Here is a 26,491-nt window from a genome sequence, read left to right on the forward strand (position 1 = left end):
ATATTGTCTGCAAACAATGGATGATTAGACACAAATTACGTTGCCAGTAATTTCTGATCTCTTCAAAACTGAAGTTAATTACTGAGTGTATCTCAAAACTCTTTACTATAAGTAACCAGCCTTCAAAACGTTCTTTTAACCAGCATCCAACTTTTATACTTCATAGTCAAGTTCACCATCTCTTAGCATGTAAAACAGAAAAAGGAGACAGTGACTAAGATCTGATTACTTGACACATCCTATAATTGTAAAAATTATTAATTTTACAATTAACCCCAGATAAACCCCAGATAAATGTTTTTAAAAGTTTGCATATGTCAGCTCTGTTCCCTTTAAACAGTTCACCTCACTGTGAATGGCACATTTGCCTCTGCAGCGCATTCAGTCCTGTCATGTAAGCTCATGAGCGCCTCCCTGTGGCGGGTGTTGACAGGACATTGCATTCAGGTCATGGAAGTTCACATGTTCAGTTGAGCGTCTGAAATAAAATTATCAGAAAACGTTTTGCAGGAAAAACAACCAAATTATCTCGTCTTTTTTAGTGAGCTAAAAGTGCCAATTGGATATTTAGGCCCTGGACGCTGTCAGAGACCAGAGGAAAGTAGCCTATAAACGCTTCAGAAACACGGTAAGATTTATGTTCAGGACATTCAAGCTATTAATCTGCTGAACAAACGCTGTGAATGTGAAGTTATAAATTGTTTAACATTGAAACACTAACATAGAAACATAATGTAGCAGATGCAGGCCTTCACGAGAGCACGCAGACACATCCATCGACTGGGCTTAAGTTGCAACACATTCATATGGATGCAACATTTCATATTAAAACTCGTTTTTATTTGAAGTCTAAGCATATCTGAGGGCAGTTTAGGAGCCTGGCCTTCTCTGGTATGAGTGGTGTTTGTAATTTGTCGATTGACACCGAGAGCAGGTGACGAGTGTCAAAATGGAGGCGACCCCTCATTAAAATGACCAAGGAAAAGCAGCATTGTTGATATTGCAAACAATTTTTATTACTTAGCGAATGCCTCTAATCAACTTGATCTGATCGGTGCATTGTGCAAAGTTGTTGAAGTGCTGTTCTCAGGAAGTTGCATCCTCTCAGTTTGTATGGTTGACTTGCTGGCTTTGGCCTTGTTGTGTTGATCTCAGAAAAGTTAGCTTTTTGGAAATTCTCCTTGAAGGATTAAAAGCATCTGGATTGAATTGAATAGTATTGAGCTAGGCTACACTACTTTTTAGTGACTTTGAACGTGTATGTCATACTGAAGGAAGAGTCCCTGTTTAATGAACAGTTTAATAAACTGACATGCATGACCATTAGACCAAAAACAACCAGGCCTTGTTGTTTTTATTAGTTTGTGTGTTATATTATCCGAGTTAATTTATTCCAAACTCGGCTACTAAAAGCCTACGTTGAAAAAATGCCAACATTAGACATCTTTGTCTCATTCATTCTCATGCTAACAGTACATTTTGGTGACCATCTCTCTGTGCGGCTGTCTGTAGTTGTTAACACTTGTGTGCGTTGTAGGATCTGATTATACATTACTTTATCAATAAGAAGAAAGTTATTGTTCTCTTGATATTGCTGTTTCCATGTACTATCAGATATGTTCTTAATGACTACAATATTGCTAGGTGATACAGCGAAGAGAAGCCTTTTGCAAAGTGTCACCGACTCACCGATATGTTCTTAATTTGCTGCCACATACTAAGCGGTTTAAGGATTATGTCAATATTGAGCTGTAGCTGTGTTTCCTTTGATTATGTTTAAGATGTCAGGGTTGTTTGTGATCGGGCCTGATCCCACGCCTGTAAGACAGCAACGCGGGTATTTTTCGCCCTTTCTAGTATTTCTGTTTTCATGTTTATTTGTTGAATTTGTAGGAAAACGCTAATTGAATCATTTAAATCAAAGAGTCTATCATTTACAGTTTAACGGGGAAAATATATAATAAGATGTTAATGACACATCTTTATTTTTATTTGTTTTACGATGCAATTATTTGATCAATAACTTTATTAGCGGAGCGGTTGTCACTTTTATTGTGGCAAAGCAGTAGCATTAATATTTATAAACATAGTTTTCAAATAATGATCATGCCAAAAACTAATCGAAAACAACATTAAATCAACGCATTAGATGGATTTGTCTGTTGTAACGTCGGTGGAACATTCCATAAATTACCATTACGTGAAAAAAAATAAAAAAAATAATGCATTGTTTATGCCATGTGGTAAACCTACCTATATTCCTCTAAAACATTTAATCCAGTTGCAGTTCCTCTGCACTGTGAAAAAGAAAGCAATCGTTGATGTCATTAAAGTTTTCAAATTAATTAATCACTAATTAATGCTTTGCCATATTCAGCTAATACAAAACGTAAAGAAAAATCTAGATTTTAATTGGCATTGGATCTGTGTGTCTGGATTGTCTCGGGTTACTTGAATTACTTGCAGGACTATATGTTTTATTATTTCCGACCATCGTGCAGACATCAATGCTGAATAAAACTCTTTATGTCCTCCGGCAGTGAGGATGGGCTCAAGGACGCTGTGGATAGAGCTTGCAATCATTGATCGGATTTTCAACATTTAGATTTAAAAAAAAAATTCCTATAGAAATAGAGAAAAACTGACCTGACTGTGGGGAACGTTTCAGACTTACTTTGAGAAGTCTATTCAGCTCCATGTATCCATCATCATTAAATGTGACAGTAGCCTTTACCTTGTGTGATGACTTTAAAATATATTTACAGTATAACATTTTCACCTGCAGCAAAAGGTGGTTTTAAGGCATTTCAGTTTCAAATCCTAAAAAATAAAAGCCATTTTAACTGATTATATAGGAATTATTAAATATTATTTGTACTGTTTAATCTGAGAGAATGAATGCAGATTTTCTAATAGAAAATTAAATGATTATAATCTTAGAGCCTTAACACTGTCAATGAGATGTCACCCTATTCTATCATAAAAATATAGATTATCTTTATTAGGAAGACATCCTGTATGAACATTTAAAAAAGTATACACCGTGTTTCTGAGGTAAACCCACGCCTCGGCTTAAAGCGATGCATTTGCTGAACCTTGGAAAAAAAATTCTGTGTTTTTCTCTTGTTTGGCAAATTATAAGACGGGACGAGGGATTTCAAGGACGCGTGGACTTCAATTTAATCGAAGAGGCTGAGAGTGGAGTGGAAGAGTGACACACAGAGGAGAGAAGTTCATTATTCTGCTGAAAAGGAAACCAATGGCTTTCACAGTCGCCATGGTAACCGGCCTTTCTTTTGCCGTCAGACCTATGATAAGGTACTTCACAGCATTAAGCACAATTATTGCAAGGTAAAAAGGGGAAATATTGCTTTCCAATGCTAATAGATGTTAGATATTGATTGGCATGGTCATTCATATAGAAGTGTGCCCCAACCTGCCTGATTCTCTGTAACCTTTTAATGAAATGTGATGGAGGTGATGCTGGAGTGATGGATCGGCTGCAGCTTTACTTTAGCTGAATATCTGGAAAAAATACTTGTGACAGCAAGATGATGAAGACCGATTCAGCAGTGAAACACTGAGATGAAGTGAGACAACTTCAAAAATAAAACAACAGGAGGTTTTGAGTTTCCTGAACCTGGCTTTGCAATAATATCGATATTTGTATTGATATTGTGGTATGAGAATAGATATTTTCTTAGATTTCTGATATTTTAATATCCCATGAGTGTCTTTTCCTGATTCAATTGTATTACCATAAATCAATATAATTTCTTGTCATGTTGTGGCTTTTATTTGCCTTACCCACTTAGTCAATAAATCCCCATTACTGATGCTTACAAAATGCTCATTGTGTAAAAAAGGGCCAAAAGTATCAATGATAAACCCTACAGTATCATCTCAATATCGATGTTTAGGTATTTGATCAGAAATGCTCTGATATTTGATATTTCTTTCCATATCCTCCAGCCCTAGCTGCATGTGTTTCCAGCTCTTTTGTTAAAAAATGCCTCATACCATAAATACTAAACACCCGCCACTTCCCATCATTAGCATGTCATTTTGTTGTTGAGTGACCCTGCTCACATTCTCACACAATGGCGGGTCGGCCTTGGCAGCAGTGAGGTCAGCACAAAGTACAAGTCCAGGCCATGGGGGGTGGATGATGGTGGAAGCCTGCTTAGTTAGAGAGAGGATGGAGGATTAGCATAGTGGAAGGCGTTGGGAAGGTGTGTGTGCATGTGTGTGTGTGTGTGTGTGTCTGTGTGTGAGGATGGATAGGGTGTTGGGGAGCAAATTGTTTTAACCCCTATTACAGCAACCGCATGGCGCTTCTCTTATCTAGGCCGCTGCAGCCACTCATTAATATTCCGTACATATGGCAGTGCTTTCTGTATCATTGTCTATTAATGGGAGGGATAATCGCTCATTCAATTATCAGGCAGTCAGCAAAAGACCAACCGTGCCTGCGCACCCCTGGTTCACACAGTGGCACAGCCCAAAACAGAGGTGTGCCAGCGAGAAGGTAAGAGCGATAGCGGGGATTACAACATATTAGCTTCTTTAATAAGTCAGGCGTGGGGAATAATGTCAAGCAAATAGGGATCTGTTGGCGAACACGAAACATGGCTGAACTTTGTAGCAACAAAGCCGAAGAGGGCAGTATCTTAAACTGTCTTCCTGATAGACTTAAAAGTCGCACATGCCTTGCTCGCACATCAGTGTCACAGCCATGATCCTTTGACGGTTTCAGGGATGCTTTTAAACACTGAAGCGACTCCTTTGTGGCGATGACCTGTTGTCCGAAAAGGCTGTGGAAAGCTGTGTGATAGACTCTGAAGGCCGTGCTAAATAAAGCTTGACCCTGATCTCTGCATTCCAAAGATCTGTGGAAGTGATCAAATGTGGCGTTCATCCCTTTTGATCTGTGCTTTGTGGCCCCGGGGCCCCGCGCTGCCTGTGTCCCTGCTGCCGGGGCCATGGCCTGCCTGTGTCCCTGCTGCCGGGGCCACGGCCTGGATATGAGGGGGTTACTGATGGTAGTGTGACCTCTGGCCGTTTTGACCCGAGGAGACCTTGTTGAGTCAACACAAGCACGGAGAGAGGGGAAGAGGGAGAGTTGGAAAAGGTTGTTTGGTGCACTGAGTTTCTTCAGGGGGTGGGCCAGGAGGGAGTGCAGAACTGTTGCAAGCGGGGGTGTTTGGGAGGGTGTGAAAAAGATAGGAGGTGAAATGTTAACAAAATCGTATAAAATCCGTAGTTTGATAAATTTTCCGCATTTTGAATGAACCGAAGGCGGCTGTGGTGGAGGGCCTTTGTTGGAGGTCCCATTTTCTCTGGCAGAGCAGCACGCTCACAGGGTCAGCGAAGTTACGAAAGTAATTAAAGCTTGGTGATTCACTGCCTGCTGCAGAGAAAAGAAAGCAAGCTGTCATTCTGATTTAGAAAAATAAATTACAATTTTAATAATGGGGGAGGATGGGGGTGCGAGAACGTCTAGAGCCTTGGTGGGTTGGGGGGAGGCGGGGTGGGCATGTTGGGTGGGAGGAGGGGTCGAGGGGGTTGCTGGCTGACTACTTATCAATAGTTGCAATTTTTTGAAACCGCATCGGTAGTACATTGCGAGAGCACAAGTGCCCTTAAAAAAAGAAAACCCTGGAACATTAACATACTGATTTCATGCGCATGGCAAAGGGCCTGAGCCAATATCAGAGAGGACTCAGCAGTCCTATTGTCTGCTGGGACTCTGGTCCCCTCTGATATGAAAATTCAATTATTTTATAACTAGATCTGGCGTTGCGTTTTGACTGTCGGCGGTAGCGCCTTGCCAGCTGCATCAGTGTGGGGGACCAGAGGCTCCTGATAGCGAGAGGGAGGCCTTTCAGACATTGACATGTTTTTGAGGGACAAGATTGCCTAAATGTGTTGCATTTAAGGGCTGAAAGTTAATCTAATGCACCACCATTATCTCACTCAGGTAATTCCAATACCATCCTCAATCTATGTTTACGCTCATGCACGCACCCGCATGCTCGCACATCCATTCATTCTTCAACACTTTGAATCTGATTCTCAGGCTTTCTGCATCCAAACAGGTAATGTATTTATTTATTTTCCCGTGGCACATATTCCCGGGGAGCTGGGAACTATATAGAAGTTGTTTTCTCAGAGACATCAGCAGTTTCTAGGTCGTAATTCTGTAGGAAGACACAGAAGAAGACATACGCAATATGAAATGGTATTCAGTGTTAAAATGCTTTTTTTTACTAAAGGAACAGTTTTTCAAGAACTTTATACTGCAATACAGGGTGCAAATAGTACATACATTCATAGTTATATACTAAGTTACATACCCTTCTCAGTGAAAAATGGACACACATTTTGTACAAGTTGTTTTGTTTTAAAATGAGTAATTTCCTCTAAGCTAATGTTGCATTAATGCAGACACCAAAACTTCCGAGGTGCTTTCCACACAGACAAACAAGGTGGCCTATTTTCTGAGTTTATTGGAGAAATCCTTTCATTACCTCCGTTGCTCTTTGTGAGTGTTCTGAGGGGGGTCTGTTAAGATTAGGGAACAGGAAGCAGCCCCCTGGTATGGCCCTCTCTACTCAGACCCCACTGTGTTGTGCTTATTAACCCAGCCTGGGAGAAGACGTACCTGCCTCCCCTCATTAGGCCGCGCTGGAGTACGCGCTCAGCCCGCAGAAGAAAGGAACATTAATTAGTATTCTCCGCAGGGGGAACTGCCATTAGCACTTAATTAGCAGTAAGAGTACCATTCAGCCGGGCGGCCAGTTAGTGTCTAACACAATATGGTCTGTGTCTTTTCCCTGTGTGTCATGGTAAAACGCTGATGAAAGACCTTATCGCTGGTGCATGTGTGTCGAGCTGTGCTGCATGTCCCTTATATTTTATTTGCAAGTTTCTTTTCCTATTCAGCTTATCAGACCAAACATGTCATGTCTTGTTGTGTTTATGGCTTGTTATTTTGGCAGGATTTTATATGTCATGTACACAGCTAAAGTGTAGTTGTGCAATGAAAGTCTTGGGTTATAGGTTCTTGTAACAATACAACATAAATCTATATAAGACATAAAACACATGTCAATATGATGTGCGCAATAAAAGCTGGTCTTAAGGCAGAGTGCAGGCTTGTGCTTCCGAGTCAGCGCATCTCTCTAAATTCAACTGTGTGTGCCGCCCTCTCAGTACTGTTGACCCCCATGAGGGCAAACACTGTATTCCCATCTGCCCGAGTTGGTAAAGTGGGTGATTAGGGGATTTAGGTCAACTTTTCCCATTGGACTCTGGGAAGTTCCTTTTGATCTGCTGAGTAGGCATTCTTCTCTCTTTTCTCTGTGTTCTCTGTCCAGCACCGTCACCAGCGAGGAGGACAAGGGAAGCTGTTAACCCACCTCGGTCCACTCCTCGGCCTCGCCGGTCCTCACTCTCCCCCTATACTCCCCCCACCTTCGGATGGTGGCGGTACCTTTCACTTCCCGAAACCTGAGAGGCGGAGAGCTGTCATTTGCCAATTTGGCCTGAATGGGGCGGACAGCGGATTGAATGTCGTTTTCCCACCAGGCTGCACCATCCAGAGCAGCAGGGGAGGGAGGGGGATACAGGGAGTGGGGTGTAATGCTAGAGTAAAATTAGAGCTTTGATGGCAGCTAATAGTTTGTGATGGGTGGCGCTGATGTGGATTTCCAGTAAAGACGCCACAGGTTCCCTCTCTCTCTCTCTCTGCCTTTCTCTGTCCTGCAGCCAAGCACTGACACACCTATGAGATTATGTGGGCCCTGCCTTCTTCCTCAGAGCTGTAATTTCTCCCCGCTCAATGTAATTATACATCTCCGACTGCAGGCCTGCCTGTGTCAAAGGGCCAGACCGGTCTCGTTTCTCTGTGCGCCTTCTTGTCTCTCTCACAGGACGGACAGATTTTGTTACTGAAGTCCTTCATTTCACATTTGTGTATGAGACTGTAGTATTAGTGCTGAAATAATAACTCGATTAACCGTCATGCTCTGTTCCTGATGCTGGAGACATCAGGCTCTTTTTTACAACCTCAAAAAATACACTTTATCTTAATTCATTATTTATTCAAACACATTAGATATACCCTACAGAAAATGTTGCGTAACTTCTGTTTGTGCTCGCAGAAAGCTCAGATGTAAAACATGACGAAATGCAAACAATCTGCCCTTCATTTGAGGTTTAGTTGATGGAACTCTTTCAATAGTGCTCCCTATCAGAGTCTATTGGGATGTGGTTTTTTTCCCCAAAACATTTTGATACCTGATTTTAGGGAAGCGTTTACCCCAATCTATCCTGTTCATTAGTCTAATCTTTGTCTATTTTAAAATAGTTGATTTAATAATTTAAGAACATTTACATCAGAAAATGGCATTTCAGGAGTAAGTATTTGCAGCTTTTTCGATTCCCTTGGGTTTTTTAATTGCCATTTGTTGCCTTTGCTGCATCAGTTTCAGTGCTGGTAGGTTTTTTTTGCAACAGTTGATTCATCAGCAGGCAAAAAGCACTTGTTATCCTTCCATGGAGTTTTTTTTAATGTGCACTTTTAGGTACTTTGAGTTTACAGTATTGTGATACGTTATGAAATGAGTGAATGTACTACTTAGTGTATTGTGCTGGATGAGAAGGGTCTCAGGTGTTGCAGCTGTTTCCTTCAGGGGTTTAAAATCATTGGTCCCTGTGGCCCTCTCTCCCGCCCTGCTTCCCCATGAGAAACACGAGGATGCACGAAACACAACACTGGGAGCTGCCTCAGGGAAACACACACACACACACACACACACACACACACACACACACACACACACACACACACACACACACACACACACACACACACACACACACACAAACACATACACACACACACACACACACACACACACACACACACACACACACACCATGAGATGTTTTGATAGCTTCTGAGGCACGAGCGGCACTCTGATGTCCTGACAAATGTAAAGCTTAAAGGTTTCTTAAATATCCATATCAATCTGCAGCCTTGTCAGCTTGACAATGACGGAAACTGAACACCATTACCAGCGTCAGGCAGTATCGTCCTCATCAGTGCAACATTAGAGAAATAGATGGCCCTCTGGAAGACATTCCTCTGGATGTTAGCCCAGCCAATGCACTTTGAGGGAATGACTCTTCACACTTTAGAGATATTTTACTGTTGGGTCTGAATGTTGGGTTTGACACCACAGTGTTTTCAGGTTTAGGGCCTTATGTGTGGATGGAGCTTCCTTCTTTGGTTTTAGAGTCGGAAACACAATATCCTGTTTTAAAAATGGATCTTATTGCATTGATTTCATTGTTCTGCCCTGTCTTGGTAATGCTTATATGCTTGTGACCGTGCGAGGTGATTGTCCTCTTCCGGCTGGACAGAAAGCATTGTACTCTCTCGGGATGGGAGATGTTTTGTTTTTTGAGCTCTTTCACACCAGCTCTCCCTCTCGGTTTTTTTTTTCCAACACAATAGCCCTCTCTCCTCTCACCCAGCGTGGCAACCCTTTCAAACGGGAAGCTCCAGGTCAGTTTCCCTTGCCAAGTTTTGCAGCCTGCCATGTTGTCTATTCTGCTAAGCTATTTAAAAAATGTTGAATATCAACAATGGCTTTGACTGGTGCATTGTCAACTTTTGTATGAAGCAATCTTGGCTGAATGAGATGGGTCCCAGAGCAGGGAGAGCTCGGCTGCAGTGTGCACTACCACACCAGCGACTGCCCGGCTCTCTCCTCTTTATATTTCTCTGCTGCACAGGGAGCTGCCATGGTGCTGCTGCTGCCGTCTGAAAGGCCGTGGTTGGAGTGTGTGCGCTGAGGCTCTGTGCTGTGGATGTCACTGCTATCTTCCAGGCCATGATCCTGCTCCTGGCCCTGCTGACAGCCAGCTGCTGAAGGTGTGTCTAACAGAGGGATTGGGGAGCAGCAGCAGCATTGGGACCAGCCAGACCCTGGTGAGTTTCCTCAAATTTCTGGCCAGAGTGGGAGGAGGTTAGTAGCAAAGAGAGGAGAGAAGAGGGAGGGGGCGTCCAGGGAGAGGGTGCAGGGAGTTGTTTACTGTCTCTGTTCATGCTTTGGTCAAGACATCGTCGGACTTTAGCTAAATTATGTTTTATTAATCACACGTTACCTGTTGGCATATACGTCAACCTGGACAAAATCATTAAAAATAACAGAAGAATAAAGTTTGGGGATTTGAACCCATGTAACGCACCAAAAATGTACAAAAGTGACAGAAAATACTGCTATGCCTCTTTTTATATGACAACGCCAAACAGTCTATAACAGTTTTGATACTTTAACGTTGATGTTCAAACCCCTCACCATACCAACGGTTTGTGTGATATGCACACTGGATGCATCGGCGACTTTATGCTGAGCTCGGTGCGTTTGCACAAGCGCATCTATGTTTGTGTAAGTGAAGAGAAAAATGAAAGCAAGAATGAGAGGTTGCTTCCAGATAATGGTAGCTTAGGCTCTTTGTCCCGCTGTCAGCCAGGAGAGGAGCGAGGCTGGAAATCGCTCCAATGCAGCGGCAACATCTTGTAGGTTTCATTGACATATCAGTCTATGGGGCAATGAGCCGTCGCCTCTGCTGTCCTCTGGTGTGTGTTTGTGTGTGTTCCTGTGTGTGTGTGTGTGTGTGTGTGTGTCTGAGTTTGTACAAATAGGTGGCATACCAAGGTGTACGTCTTTGTTATCTATGTTAGTGAAAGTTGATATAAGCAATTTTTTTTAGTAAACGAGTGCAATGCACTGCAAGTGATGGAGCTGCTAAGAGGCAGTAGCTCTGAGTCAAGCAGCTACATCAAGTAGAATGCACAATTTATTTTTGTAATGCTTTCACATCTTTTTTATGTTATTATTATCTTTCATATTGCAAGGTTATAGCAACAAGAGACATTAAAGCTGATATATATATATATAGATGCATTTTCTGTCTGATAGGAACGTATTTAAAATGTAAACCTCTTTTAAAGTAAAAGCTCCAGCATGTAATATAATGATATTGGTTTTTCACATTAAACACTAAATCATTATTTACCCTGAACTGATTCTTAACATTTTTATTATGCTTGCTTTATCATAAACCCTACTATTCTTCATATATTAATTACTTAATGTAGTAAGAAATCATTGAAAGTCTGACTTGGCCAACCTTTTTCAAACACTTACCTGAATGCTCTATATTTTTCCAGTCCCAGAGAAAATAGGAAACCCAGTAAAGAGAGCGAAGACCTCCCGGAGGACCTGCTGTCCTCTGTCTCACCTCCTCTGAGCTCAGCCCACAGCAAGGTGACCAAATTCATCTCAGACCAGCCCATCCATTACCTTGTCACCACAGTCAGCTTCCCACCTTAGTTAGCTCTTCCCCGCGAAGCCTCTAATGAAATACGCAATAATCACCGCACTCATCTCGTCATGCTCAAGGTAATTAATATATTTAGAGGGCGATGGCTAACTCTTAATTAAATTATGCCTCCTTTAATGAGACCTTGACTGGGGCTAAATTTATGACCACTATCTGCTTTATCAAGTGCTCTGCACGCAACAAAGATTTGTCATTTTCTCCCAAATTACAGCCAGATTACACACAATGGTACTCGTGATTTATATATCAATTTATGCTTGTTTGTTTCTTTATTTAAGGTTTAATAAATTACCTCTGGTAATTACTTAACCCAGTTTTAGCTTCTTAAAAGCCCCAATTTCTGCAATTAATGTGTGGTGCCGTATCGCTGTTACATATTCATTTTGGAAGCGAATACAGATAACAACTTGGTGGCATTAATCATATTACAACATTGGGTGGATTTAATTAACTAAAGTTACACTGCAAATTAATTGCGCATCCTCACAATATTATCTTAAACTAATGAAGGCTTGACAAAGGGACTGTTTCATTTTTTTTTTAAAGAGGCTAGATTAGTGGGATCTCAATTATGGCTAAAACAAAAGAGGGCTGCTTGCTTGGGCATGGCACAAATCAAAAAGTGACGATTCAGCAGTTTCTTCCAAACAAAAAACTGAGAAAGTTTCCATTGTTTTTGGAAAAACTGAACATGGCAATGATTCAAAAGATACATGGAAAATAATGAGTGCTGTAATTAGCCAGTCAGGCAATAACAGTATTTAAAATGATCTTCATATAGAGGTGCTTGATAATGCCATTCACAGGCGGCAGGCGTCTGCTTGCTGACAGACTGATCATAACTTTTAATGCGGCTGCAAAGAAAGCATCTAGAGGCCTAATTTTAACTGAGTTCTCTTTTGTTGCACGTTTACAGCATTTGGTTTTATTCAGGGTGCATCTTATCCTGAAAACGCCTGCAGAGCAAACCCTTGAATCCGGCAAATTAGATGTAATACAAAGACTCTATAGGATAAATGAAGATTGCAAAGATTAGAGGTTCAAGTGTGAGCTGAGCTTTAGTTGAGGCAGCAGACTTTGTTCCTGAGCAAACACAGAAGTGATCATGTTGCGCTCTAGATGGCTTAATCCAGCCTCGCCCAGTGGCTCAGAAGCAAAACCATATTTATTGAAATTTTCTGCCTAATTTAAACTGAATTGAAATTAGCTTTCAATGGATAAGAGGTTATAATTCACAGTAATTTAGTATTTTATTTTTCATTTAACGCATCATATACCAAATGTTTTAATATGAGCGTACCTCCTAATCTGCTAAGTAAACGTAAAGAGTCTTTGTCTAAGAAATGACTTCAAGGAGCTCATAATCATTGTGTATTCATTTAAAAATTCTTCTACTGACGTCCTCTGCTGTGATATAATTTCATTGGCTTTTAGCTTCATTAGTCAATAACCGCAGGGAAAAAGCTTGTGTCAATTATGGGAACTCCAAGGGTCAGTGAGTATATGAATTTTTAACTGCACACTGCTGCACAAGATTATATTAAGTGGTCTTGTAACAATGATTAACCCCGGCAGTGTGTGCAATTTTGCATGCACTTGTGTGTCGAGCATGCTTGATAAAATATGTCTAAAATGTGCATCCCTAAATGATAAGCGGCTACAACCCAAAAAGGGTGAGGTGATGGAGTGAAAAACTATTCCCCTTGGCTAAGTGAGATGGAGCAGAGCGTTGGGTGGTCACGCCTTGTCTGCTCGTGACAGTGGCGGGTTAAAGAGATTACACTGGGTCTGTGTCAGCAGCCTTGGCCTTGCTCACGCAGGAACATAATGAGGAAGGACATGCTTGGCCTGCCGGGGAAAAAAAGAGACTAAAGTTTGAAGCATTCTTCACCGGCAGCTACAGGAGGCAAAACAGCTTTTTGCATGTTGTCTTACAAGCCCAGGTCAATAATCAAAACAGTCACATTCCCCCGGGCAGAACAAGGTGACGGACACATATCACTCCTGGGCTTAACTTCCCCTTCACCACAATGAAAATACAAATTACTCTGCTACAGTGGAGGCAGAAATGTAGCGTTCTCTATTAGCCCTTGAGTCCTCCTGACAGACTTGCAACACTCCACCAAAGCTCTCCTGAAAATCGATGCATCTGTCCTCGTGTGTTGTGTTTCTTTTTTGAAGGTTTGAGTGACAGTCCCTCCACCTCATGATTGAACGTAGATGCTTTTACTGCCTCCGATGGGCCCACAGTAAAATCTGATCGTCAGGTTGCATCCCAACATTTGGTGAGTTTACTGCCCGCTTCATCCCTTTCCATTGTCTCTAACTTAAGCTCCATACAGCAGCTGCTCTGTGGTGCAACAAATGGGGCACATGATGACAGGCAGCAGTAAGAATCCAAAAATGTCCAGATCAATGCTAGTGAGTAAATAGTATTCACACCATCTTTAAAAAATCAATTAATTTTTTGGAGGTTTTCTTCCAGACCCAAGTTGGACCTATTTAGTAATAGACATCTTTATTAGGGAAACGTAATTAGATTATATATAAAAAATCAAGGACTTTCTTGTTTTTTTTAACTTTTGTTTTCTTCCCAAATTGAGGTTGTTCTTTAATAAAAGTTAAACATAAATATATGCAGTGCAGAGGGAAAAATCATTTTCATATCATTATTTTTTGGAGAAAAGTATTTTATAAAACTAAGTAAACTAAAACTCACTTTAGGTGACTGTCCTAAAAGATTTGCTATATGCAGTCTTTAAGAGGCAAAGTTGCATACATTCAGATTTACCTGTTGCTGGACTGGCTAATATATATTATTCTCTGAACTGAACATCCAGGAATAAAATAAATGTTTGTCTTAAATAATGTTTTTTATTCAGAATTCCTTACCATACAATTATGAACCATGATTGATGATTAAAGAGTCTGCTGTAAAAACCCTAAGACGGTCAGAGTAAATGTTTCCAAAGCCATGATTCTGCATTACACACACGCATTAAACACTTTTAGCTATTTTTGGGTCAAATAAGTCAAATTACCATCATCAGTACTAGCCCTGCTTTGTCAAATAAAGAGGTGATAATAGCATCACTTTTATTCCTTTAAATGACCCGTGAATATTATTTTACCTGTGTTGGAACTGTGAGGACGCAACCATTCACGCCGACACAATGGGAACAGCAGACCGTGCGTAAATTGCATCTTCATTTGCATTCCTGGTCCAAAAATCATGCAAATCTTAATGAGACAGTCTCCATTGTGGCTGTAATTGAAAACCCATTCTTTGTTAATTACTGTTTCTCAAAGGCCTTGTCCGAAGTCACTGAGCTGAAACAAAAAAAGTTATTGATTCTGCAGGTCGTGGAGTTTAAAATGGACGCGTAAAATAGTGTTGTTTATTGTGGGTTTGATATGCGATTACGATTGTAAAAAATATCTTTTTCTAATTTGGAAATTGTTAAAAAAAAGAACGATAAAAAACTTGTAAACGCAGTTTATAACGATACAATGGCAATAAAAAAGCCATAGATTACAAGCACTTATTTGCAGCTGAATGGCAGACATGCAGCGCCAGTGTCTAGTCGTATAATATTAAAGTTGAGCGTATTTTGTCCGTCATTAATTCAAATTGTCTGACCATAAAGCTCTATTGGCCGAGCAAAGGATGCGGACATGCAGAGAACTCAACTGTTTTCAAAGGTGGGATTAATGGGGTTTTTGTGTCGAGCTCAATGGATTTTAATTCCCTTAAAGCTCTTTGCAAATATAACTTACATTTTGGTTTGTTTTGTTTTATAGGCCCAAAGGCCAGAATAAGACACTTTTTTTCGACCAAAAAAAACCTTTTGTTTTCTGCGAGTCCTGCCAAACTGATCCCCCAGATTGAATGATGTTTAGGCATGAATATTTAATTCTAACACGCCATTTGATTCTTATACTACTGAGAATCTGAATCATTACGAAAAAAATACTTGAATGCAATGGAATTCTCCTAAATAAATCAATGGTTTGAGAAGAAATACATGCGCAATTCATCAATTTTTATAAAGATTAATTATCTATCGAGCAACAAGCAGGTTATATCCTCCCATCAGGACATCCACATCTCCCCCAAAATTCAACAGTGATCCTGCAGCCGCGCGACCTGAGAGCCCCTCTGGGCTGTCAGGCTCGTTGAATCAGAGCAGACTGTGCTGGTGGTCCTCCGTTCCTTAATTAGGAAATTAGCTGCACAGAGGCCCTCATTACCAAACTCCGGGTTACTCCTGGTGTTTTTCTCCCCTTTCTCTGTGTCCCTCTCTGCTACCGGTCAATTTCCATAAGAAGATTACAAGCGGATCAGTATTGAGATCTGCCCAGATAAACAAATAACTGGTCCCTGAGAATAGATGGCTGCTAATTGGACGTTAGTTTTATTGCTCTTGCTCTGTTTGCAACGCCCCATTGAACGCGAAAATTAAATTCATGGAGTGATGTTTCTTTTCAGCTGATTTACTGCAACTATACGAGGGATTTAAAGCTTTCCCTCACAGTAAGATAACACATCATTTTTCTTTATGTGGTCTCATTTGAAACAAGCATTTTATTTGTACTGTAGGTCTTTTTTTAAAGCCACAGTACAACTTTTGTAAAAATAAATGTTATTGACAGTCGAAAAACATTCGTAATTGTAAATATGTATTGTTGTATTTTTTTAACGGTGACTTATTATTGAAATGAAATAATGATATTATCGGTTCAATGCTAATTTAATCAAATGCAGCTCATTGCACCCTTATCCTGAGTCAGTGTTTTAAACTAATTTAGTGGTTTTCCAGGTGGACTCTGTTTTTGGCATTTGCTCTCTACAACGATCATATATTTATAATAAAAAAGACTGGGTGCTCCGGTCCCTAAGGTGCTCTGCATCTATAATAAAATGCATGAGTCGTACTTTTCAGATTGCAAGCTCCAGGAGGTGAAGCGCTCTAAAATGCACATATAAACCAGCAGGATCCCTGCAGAGCTCTTCAAAATACTGAGGTGTTAATAGTGGTTTTCGATGGGCAATTCTCTCATTATCATTAGCAGGTGTGAGCTTTGCCATGTTGGGCGATCGGATTCTGTGGGGTTTCAGGTGGTTTGTAAGCAGAAACATGCAAATGAAGGCCACTCCATGCGAAACATTTTAATAACCATCAACACTGCAGAGAGAAAACAAGTCCGCAAACAGAAGCTGACACTCGCACGAGCTGCCTGTAAAGAGTCCCAAAGCAAACTTTTCCTCAGGGATTAAAGATATGGCCCGTCCCCTCCACAAGAGGTCGTTGATGTATTACAGTTTTGCTTTGTGGTGCCTGATCGCTGCAGAAACATCCCCGTAACGTGCCATTCATTTTAAGTTTAAAAATGTAAGTTTATTTAATCTAAAGCATGGTTAGGTACATTTATAAGATCATACGGTTATATGAATTGCTTTAACAAAAATATTATTGGATTGGATTTATACTCTGTTGATTTATTATTATCATCTTTTAATTTCAATACATTTCAATCTGAAATATATCCCTCCACATATGACGTATTGGAAATTGATTGATTTCAACCTCTCGGCAGGTTGAAATCATTACATTTTGTTTTTCTTCTTGAAAACATTTATGGTTCAGCGTCGAAAGAGGCTAAACAACTCCTGAGGAAAAGACACTTCCAATTTATAATGTTTTTCTCGTGAATCATTTAAGGCCATCTGTCTTTTTTTAAAACATAAACTGCACGTTGACGCTTTTTACAGCATTTAATTCCTCAAAATAGAGTTGTTTTGATGTTGGCAAAAAAGATAATTGTGTAATTGTGATTAAAGCAACAAAAGCTCCTCAGACGGCACATGAAAGGGGTTGTTCTGCTTAGGGCACATTTATACCAATATTGCACTTCTAACCTAAAGTATTGGAAGTCGTTTTGGTTTGGCCTGTTGGGATTCGCCTCTGTAATTAATTTATTGGCATTGATCCTTCATGACGTTGTTTCCCTGCAGCCTTTACTGCATGTAAAGCTCATACTCATTTTCGTTTTAGATCAGGAATAACTTACATTTTCTACGTTATATTTAAATGTTTTATTTAAGTGTTTGAGTCTTCCAGATTTGTTTAATCTGAGTCCCAATTGTGAAACAAGAAACATTTGACTAGAACCTTGTTTCGATGGAAAATGTTTCCAAAAACAAAGTTAATCACCATCGTTTTAATACAACTTTTCATTTAGTTTTTTTACATTATAAAGGTTGTAAATCTCTATCAGGTTGCTGAGCTGCTGTTTTAAAACTTTACCTCTCCCTCCTCCTCCCACCAAAACACAGCGCTGGCTGCTCCGGTTGGTTACACGGGGGATATGGGAGCTGCGCGCTGATTGGTTGCCGGCCCCTCATTGTCATGCTGTCAATCTACATCACATGGTCCGGCCACTAGGCCTATTAACACATGCGCTTGGCGAACAAGTTTACAGACTTCTGTTTAGAGCCGGGCGGGACAGAGCAGCTTTGAGAGCAGAGCAACCAGAAGCACCTGCAGACACACTTGCCTCTTTGGGCACAACTTTTTTCCATCTTCTTAGGAAACTGGTCAGTACCTCTACCTCTTTGACTTTTGGCGCTGTTTAGTGAACTTTTTTTAATTTGCCTGTGAGTGAACGCTAAAAGCCGCCAGAATGTACAACATGATGGAAACCGAGCTGAAGACCCCGCTCCCGCAGTCTAACCAGGGGCCGGGCGCTAAGAACAACAGTGGCACCGACCAGGAGCGTGTGAAGAGACCCATGAACGCCTTCATGGTCTGGTCCCGGGGACAGCGGAGGAAGATGGCTCAAGAAAACCCCAAAATGCACAACTCTGAAATCAGCAAGCGACTCGGTGCTGACTGGAAACTTCTGACCGACGCTGAAAAGAGACCATTCATCGATGAGGCCAAGCGTCTACGCGCCATGCACATGAAGGAACATCCGGATTATAAATACCGTCCCCGCAGGAAGACCAAGACCTTGCTCAAGAAAGACAAGTATTCTTTGCCCGGGGGACTGTTGGCGCCAGGAGTCAACTCCGTCAACAACTCCGTGTCGGTGGGGCAGCGGATGGACGGTTACGCGCACATGAACGGCTGGACGAACAGTGCGTACTCCCTCATGCAGGACCAGCTGGCCTACCCTCAGCATCACAGCATGAACAGCCCCCAGATCCAGCAGATGCACCGGTACGAGATGGCGGGGCTCCAGTACCCGATGATGTCCTCGGCGCAGACCTACATGAACGCAGCTTCCACGTACGGCATGTCTCCAGCTTACACGCAGCAGACCTCCAGCGCCATGGGACTGAGCTCCATGGCGTCCGTGTGCAAGACCGAGCCCAGCTCACCTCCGCCGGCCATCACATCCCACTCTCAGCGGGCGTGTTTGGGGGACCTGAGGGATATGATAAGCATGTACCTGCCACCCGGCGGGGAGAACGCGGAGCATTCCTCCCTGCAGGGCAGCCGATTACACAGCGTCCATCCGCACTATCAGACCGCAGGGACTGGCGTCAATGGCACACTACCTCTCACCCACATCTGAGAGCAACAGAGAGCAAAAGACTTCAAACTTAAAAAAAAAAGTACTTCGGATACTTGAACTTTTTGGTTGCTAAAGAACAATTTTATCTCAATATCTCTTGAGTTGTCCATTCGAAATGAATTTGAAGTGGACCGAAACTTAAGGTTGAGCCCATCAGAGTAAATTGCATTGCAAAGAGGCTTTTTATCACAAGTATAAGCAATCAACGTATGTAGAAGAATTGTACTTCTATATTTTAATTAATGCCATATTTTCTCTCTACGAAAAGGCATGTGGCCTCATTAAGAGAGGCTGTTGTATTTCAGAAAAGCTGGATGGAAAGTTGCTTCATAAATGTTTACACTTAATTTGTAGAATGTCAGTTGTCTCGACTGTGTCCACATTTTCTAGTATTTTTATTTTCTCCCCTCTCATGACCTATAGGTTAAAATAAATGTTAAGACTGCGGGTCGCAAACGCAAGTTTTATTTATAGTATTTCTTTTTCTTTATAGCTTGTGAACCCGATGTTTTTGTCACGTGAAAAATGTTCAAATATTGTTTTTGTAAAATGTTATTTTCTGTGATGGTTTTGACAGTGTCATGTTTACTCATTATCCTGAACGAAAAGGTTTATTTAAACTGACGTTTCTACATATTTTAAGACCATCCTCTATTCTTAAATGCTGAATAAATTTGTATGAAACATAATTTGTGACTCCGTCTTTTACTGTGTAATGACAGGAAATGTTGACCTTGGGTGTTTTGAAAGAAATTGTTTTACAACAAGGTTTATTTAAGGTGTTGAAAGATCTTCAAACAAGACAATATGTAATATTTACAAGGATAATATTACCCTAACCCTAATACAATACATTTTAAATGTTTGCTCACCATATTTATTTTATAAAGAAAAAGTACAGTGATATTTTTACTTTGGCAACACATCAGATTTTCCAAATGCAAAACAATGCTATACAAATTATTTGGTGTTCTTATACCTTTTACAAGCCTTTATAGGATAGTGAGACAATTATAAATTCCCTTTCTGGACTTGTTTACGAGTAATAATTGTTTTTACATGCATTTAATATGAAGGAAAACATTTTACGTAATTCTCAGGCCTTTTGAAAATGTTATCTGACATTTCCGATAGATACTTCTTTACAGAAGCTTTAGTTTTGGTATTGACATTAGTAGAAACCAAGGGTGGTCTTTTACTTTTCCCCCTTTCTAATTTATTTCTTAATTGGTTAACAGACTCTGTCTTTGCCTTATCAAATTGTTAAACTTTTTAATTCCCTATAGTAACCCAGTGCACTGACTTATTTCAGTATTTACTTGGAGAGATTTTAAATCCACAGGTTGTTTTTGCTTTGCGGCTTCAATCATATATAAATTGTTTGTCATATTTTAGAATTTGGTTACAATATATTTACTTTATAAAAATGAATGCTATAACCTATGAAGCAAATAGACAAGGGATGAACAACCGATCACTTTACATCTAAAAGTTTGGAAACTCAAAAACGTACAAATATATCCCATAAATCACAAGAGTCGCCATCAGAAACATTTTTTGAAAAGATTTATTAACTGATTTTATATTTCAGTGCTGAAATCATTTGTGACTTTCTGTTGGGCATGGAAAATAAACTACACCAACCCATCAATAAGCATTTTCTAATGTTAATAAGATATCCTCATTTGGTCTTTTGTATCATTTCCTAAATGCACACTTTGTGCTCATTTGGATCATTTTGAAATTGCGGATCTCTGTGGTGGTGTGTCCACCTGCGAGTTGGTTTATTTAAAATTTAGAGATGACTCAGGTAACTCTAATTTATGGTGCTTTTAATTTAAACAAATAGTACTGAAATTACATCACATTCATGAACTTAAAAGCTCTAAACCACACTTACTGTGGCTGACACTAATAATGCAGAGGTGTGTGGAAGAATGGCCGGGCCTGCTGTTGCAGTGTACCTTGGGATAAATGAGCTCCGGCCACCAAGACGGCCGGAGCAGTGGCAGTCCTGCTGGCCTTCCCACACTCCCTGTAGGACTTGATCCACAGCTCAGCACAGCGGCCTGGATTAGCCCCACGCACCTTTGTGGAGGGAAAGATTATCCAGACCTCCCTGCATTCACTGACAGGGTCTTAAGTCACTCTAGCGTGCCAGCAGCCACCCGTCACCTAATCACACTTTCAAACTCATTTTTTTGTGATTAAGCAGCTTTTCTCTTCCTGCTCCTCTGTGTCAGAGCAGTTTGCTGCGGGCTAGACAGCCTGATGGTTTTTAAATTATTTATCTCACCCTTAAAAATGATGTTGACTCAGTATGGCTTTCATCTGCAAAACTGATAAATTGAAAAGGTAAACTTTCAACCGAAATGTTGTGGTTTCTGCTTAACAAGTCATGCAAAAGTTAAAACATTCAACAGTCAGTGGAGCTCAGTTTTTGTTCATATATACGTGACTGGCACAGAAATGTCCTCCCTTGTGATGATTTAGAATTTAAACTGTTTGGGGAAAGGTGTGTGGCTTCACCGTGTCTCTCTATTGATTGTGTTTGAATGTTCTGGCAGTGAGGCCATCCGAGTTTGGGCTCCCCACCACCCCCACTCCCATCCCCCCTCTCTCTCCCCCTGCTGAGCACCCGGAGGGCCTCTCTCTCCTGTCATGTGGAGCTCTGTGCCCACTCAGCAAGTGCAGGCATATCCCACTTCCATCTGCCTATGACCTCACAGCCCCTGTTTGTTTAACCCCCTCTCCAAAAACGAACCTAATTATAGCCCTGTAGAACATGGATTCAGCGGATTCCCAGTGGATTCTGCCACTGTGCGTCTACGTGCACCTATGGGTGCAGCGTAGATGCAAGGCTCCAGTTTAACAGCGGCAGTGCTGTAGGCCGTGTTTCAGTCCATCCTGTTTTTCACATGCGTCTCCTAATATTATGTCAGAACATGCCCTACCAGTTACATGTCTTGTGTATGTGTAAACAAGCTGGTTTGAGCAACAGGAGCGTGGTTAGAGTGTCTTTCTTTACGTCAGCATGATGAGTGGAAAACTCATTACACAAATCTGGCTGACAGACTGACGTTGGTGACATCACTGACCCGCCTGCTCGACTGGATTGGCAACTTCCATCAGAGGACACACCTGAACACACTCTCAGGGTTCCACGTAATCTCAAACTCAAATCAGGAACTTCCTCTGGTGTGCTGATCAATCATCACCTACGACATATTTTTAGTGTAACGGATGAGTTCAGTTTGGGACTGCACCTGACAGTCAGACTGTATTGATTTTCTGTGGCTGGGGTCTCTGGGAGGCCCTTTGAGTTGAGCCTGGAGGGGCCTAGAGTCCATGCTGGACAGGCCTATCCATGCTAGACAGGCCTGTCCAGAGCGGTGAGACTCGTGTGAGGTACTGAGATTGACAGCAGAGCGGTGTGAGTGTGTAGAGGTGCGGGGGTTGGGGGTGGGGGTTAATCTCCCTGAACTGGGGCAGATGTTGTTAACGAGCTCCTCTCAGGTCGACTCCCTGCGTGGGAAAATGGCATCAAATCCTCCTGGGGTCAGGGCTTTTGGGCTGACCCACTGAGAGCCATCCCTCTCCACTGCACCGTCCCCTCAATCCACTCTCCATTCACTCATTCACTGACAGCACTCACCGGAGACACTAGAAAATCACATTTGACCATTTCCATACCTCTCCTCTTTTAAGTACATCCCCAATTTTGAGCTACTCGCCTGCACGCATGTGAGCACTGAGGGACTTGTTCCATGATGCAAATGTCTCATTATTGATAGCTGTGGTTGGATTCGCTATGCCTTACAAAACCACAAGGAATGCTGAGTGGGAAACGCTTCAAAGGCAAGCATGCCGCCACTCAACAAACTGCATCCGCCCAGCAGCGAGTTACTTGTGTTTATGCAGTTGAAAGACAATTATTTAAGTTAAGGCTTTATAGACTTTCTGGTGCCTGCGTTATAGAGAGATATGAGATATTATTTACGGTGGTAATATACAGGTGAAGTTAAAAATAATATTTCTAAGTGAAGAACAGCAAAGATGTTTGACAAGTTTGTTTTTACTGCCTTAGCCAAAGGGTTGACTTTGATCTGATACAGGAGATTGTTGCTGAAAGATTTGTTAGAAACAACTGACACCTGTGATGAAGCAGGTGGGAAACTAATCCCAATTAAACCTTTTTAGATTTTTGGAGAAATCTATGTGATATTTTTAAAACAAGGGAGGAAAGAAATCTCAAAGCACGTGACCATGATGTTTTTCGACCTATGTACAGACACACAGTACACACGCGTTCGCTGTGATGTGGCGACTTCTCATCATTCATATCTGGATTGGGCATGTCTCTTTACTATATCATGTCAACATGCCTGATTTAGGGTTTATCCTTACTTAGAGTTTTAATGCGAGGGTCATCCATTAAGGTGTCTGACTCTGAAGGTGTGTTTACTTTGTCCCAGCAGGTGTGTGTGAATATGAGACTCTTCAAATATGAGACAGGATTACCGCTTCTTTTGTCCCAAACAAAACAAATACAAATCACACGAACAGCTGAAAACGAGGATTCTGTTTTTTCTCTGCCCGGGTTGTATGTTTAGAGAGTTGTTCCGACAAGGATCCTTTGACTTTTTTGTTCAAGCACTACTGAGGTTTACTCGGACTTGTTTTTGCTTGTAATTGTGGTTAACAAAGATTTGTAAAATTACACACACATAAAAACACACACACAAACACACATATATGTGAGCACACAACCATGAATGAAACTGGATTAGGAGGCCTTTTCCTGAATAACCTGTAAGGGCAATTACATACAAACGGTTGCTTCCAATGTGTGTTAAGGAAAGCAGAGGCACCTAGCGAGACACTGTAGTGTGTAAAAGTGTGTATGTTGCAGATGGTCCCTTTCTGAAGAACACATCACTTTGTCTATGAACACTGGAGCATGTAGCGTTGCTTTTAATTTGCCAAACTAGAGTTATGACCCCACTTCTGACCTGTCTTGGAAGCCCAGAAAAATGGGGCCAAGTGTATGTGGGCAGATGTATGTACTATGCCTTGGGACAGTACAGAGAATTTGGGACTCCTGCAAGACAATGCAGAGTCTTGGGGCATAAGGACTTAAGGGGGTTGGGGGCAAGGGGGAAGATTAGGCTTCTCATCTAGGCCACAGATATTGATTAGTGTTTGCTGAGGACAGTGAGAGGAAACACAGATTGACAGATACACAATGATAGTGTGATGTGATCATATTGCTATTGTCAGTAGTCATTCAGTAACCTGTACACACACACACACACACACACACACACACACACACACACACACACACACACACACACACACACACACACACACACACACACACACACACACACACACACACACACACACACACACACACACACACACACACACACACACACACACACACACACACACACTTCAAAACAAAATCAAGCTTATGTTGTCAAATGCAAAGTAGGATGAAAGATGTATTTCCCTGTAGGGTAATAGTTAGGTGGGGGGCACTTCGTTATTTAGTGTAGTCCAGTCTGTATGTGTGTGGGGTTTATGGGAGTGTAACCCTGGGAACATGGGGGGAGGTGGGACACTGGGCTGCAGGTCAGTCCTGACTGACTCTGTCACTTATTGATTAGTTGCCATGGAGAGTTAGTCAGGCCATCTCTCTTGGAGGTGTGTCCCCGAGGGCCAGCAGCACTGCCCAGATGAGCCTGTGGAGGCTTTGTCTGCAGGGGGTCAGAGAGAGTGTGTGTGTGTGTGTGTGTGTGTGTGTGTGTGTGTGTGTGTGTGTGTGTGTGTGTGTGTGTGTGTGTGTGTGTGTGTGTGTGTGTGTGTGTGTGTGTGTGTGTGTGTGTGTGTGTGTGTGTGTGTGTGTGTGTGTGTGTGTGTGTGTGTGTGTGTGTGTGTGTGTGTGTGTGTGTGTGTGTGTGTGTGTGTGTACCGTGTGTGTGTGTGTGTACCGTGTGTGTGTGTGTGTGTACCCTGTGTGGGTGAGTGTGAGCGTGTGACCTCGCTAACTCTCACTCGTGCTTCCTTCATCCTCATCCGTCTTCTTTTGACCCCCTGTGGTTCTCGCACTTTTGCATCTTTCTCCAGAGTGGACCAAACTCCCAGCTAATCTGCTGATATCTAAAATGCATCAATATTTATACAAACTTACTCCCGAGGGGCCTGCAATAATGGGGATTGTAAACAAATTGAGCTGGGAAATCCCCTTCATAGCCCCTTGGATTTGCCTACTCATATGATCCTCTCTCATCTCTGTTCTTGTACTGTCATTGTTCCCATCTAACGTTAGGAAGGAGGGGTAACAGGAGTGGGTGCAGCCGGGAGATGGAGGATCCGGTGGTGCTGGAGGTCCACCTGCAGGCGCTGACGACTCCACTGACAGCCCAGCAGGGGACCGTGAGGGTGATGGTCTTCACACCTCTCTGGAATAATTAGGGGCTTGAGAATTCAGGTAGAGAACAGGGCAGCATAACTGTATTAACATTTAACAAGAAAATTATTTTTCTGAAAATAAGTCAGAAGGTACTCAAAAAGAAAAAAGTAATTCAAGTTTTAGACAAACTCCTTGCTTCCAAAATGTTTTTGTAAAGAACTGCCAAACCACAACAGTTTTAGCCAAACGATGTTCAGGACATTTTGCAGTTTCTATGTACAAAAGCCTTTTTAATACCATCATTTCGGGTGAATTCACTTTTGGTTTTCCCTCATGTTCATGTTAAATTGATTTATAGAATCTGGCTAAACGTTTGGCTTGTTTACAACTTGTCTGAATGGCTGAACGCTCCTCTTTCTGGCCCTGTTGGATTTTGATGTGACAATGTCAATATAGTTTTCACTTCGCAGAAATTACTTTTCTGAGAACAAGGTTTTCACAACAAAACAAGAAGGCCTAACTGTGTGAAATGAAGCCTTTAATGTTTCTCCTTTTAGAGTTTTTTTAAGTTTTAAACAACAGTCTTTAAAGAGAAACAATAACATTTGGGATTTTCACTTGAAATTGTTAATTTAGTCAGAATAATGCAAACTCCTTCTCCTTTTAAGAATATGCGCACAAACTTCTTAACCCGAAACTTGACGACGGGCCCCCACTATCCCTGACTAATATCACACCTTGGATGCATAAACATGTCTGTGCTCCACACATCACCCCTCCCCGGGGGGGCCTGCATGGCTTTAGTGCCGCGCTGTGACACCAATCAGGGGAGATGGCGGGCTCCTTTGTCATGCAAACACCAATCGCTTCTTGTCTTATTCAAATGTCTGCCATCTCTCTTTCTCCTCTCCCTCGCTCTCGCTCAACCCCTACCCCATTTCACCCTCCACCCCCGACTTCAGCCCTCTCCCTCCTTCTCAAGTCCAAGTAAATCCTGGCTGAGAGAAGAGGGAGCCTCCAGGCTGCTGAGGCAGGCCTCTCTCCTGGGGGTCAGCCAGTGTCTCAGCGCAT

General features: G+C 41.7%; 1 protein-coding gene across 4 annotated transcripts; it reads left to right on the forward strand.

Annotated features, from left to right (window-relative positions):
- The first annotated feature begins 393 nt into the window (after positions 1–393).
- sox3 (SRY-box transcription factor 3) lies at positions 394–19,688 on the forward strand. 4 transcript variants are annotated; one of them, XM_079673218.1, is made up of 5 exons: positions 394–628; positions 9,805–10,000; positions 11,246–11,342; positions 13,600–13,703; positions 17,756–19,688. In XM_079673218.1, exon 5 carries the CDS (start codon positions 18,103–18,105, stop codon positions 18,997–18,999), a length of 897 nt encoding a protein of 298 aa, XP_079529344.1. In that variant the 5' UTR covers positions 394–628; positions 9,805–10,000; positions 11,246–11,342; positions 13,600–13,703; positions 17,756–18,102; the 3' UTR covers positions 19,000–19,688. The 4 variants fall into 4 exon arrangements, with proteins under 4 accessions (XP_079529344.1, XP_079529345.1, XP_079529343.1 ...); XM_079673219.1 differs by lacking the exon at positions 9,805–10,000; XM_079673217.1 differs by lacking the exons at positions 9,805–10,000; positions 11,246–11,342.
- Positions 19,689–26,491: the final 6,803 nt, after the last annotated feature.

This window comes from Notothenia rossii (genome assembly GCF_949606895.1).
Source record: "Notothenia rossii genome assembly, chromosome: 3".
NCBI classification, from domain to species: Eukaryota; Metazoa; Chordata; class Actinopteri; order Perciformes; family Nototheniidae; genus Notothenia; species Notothenia rossii.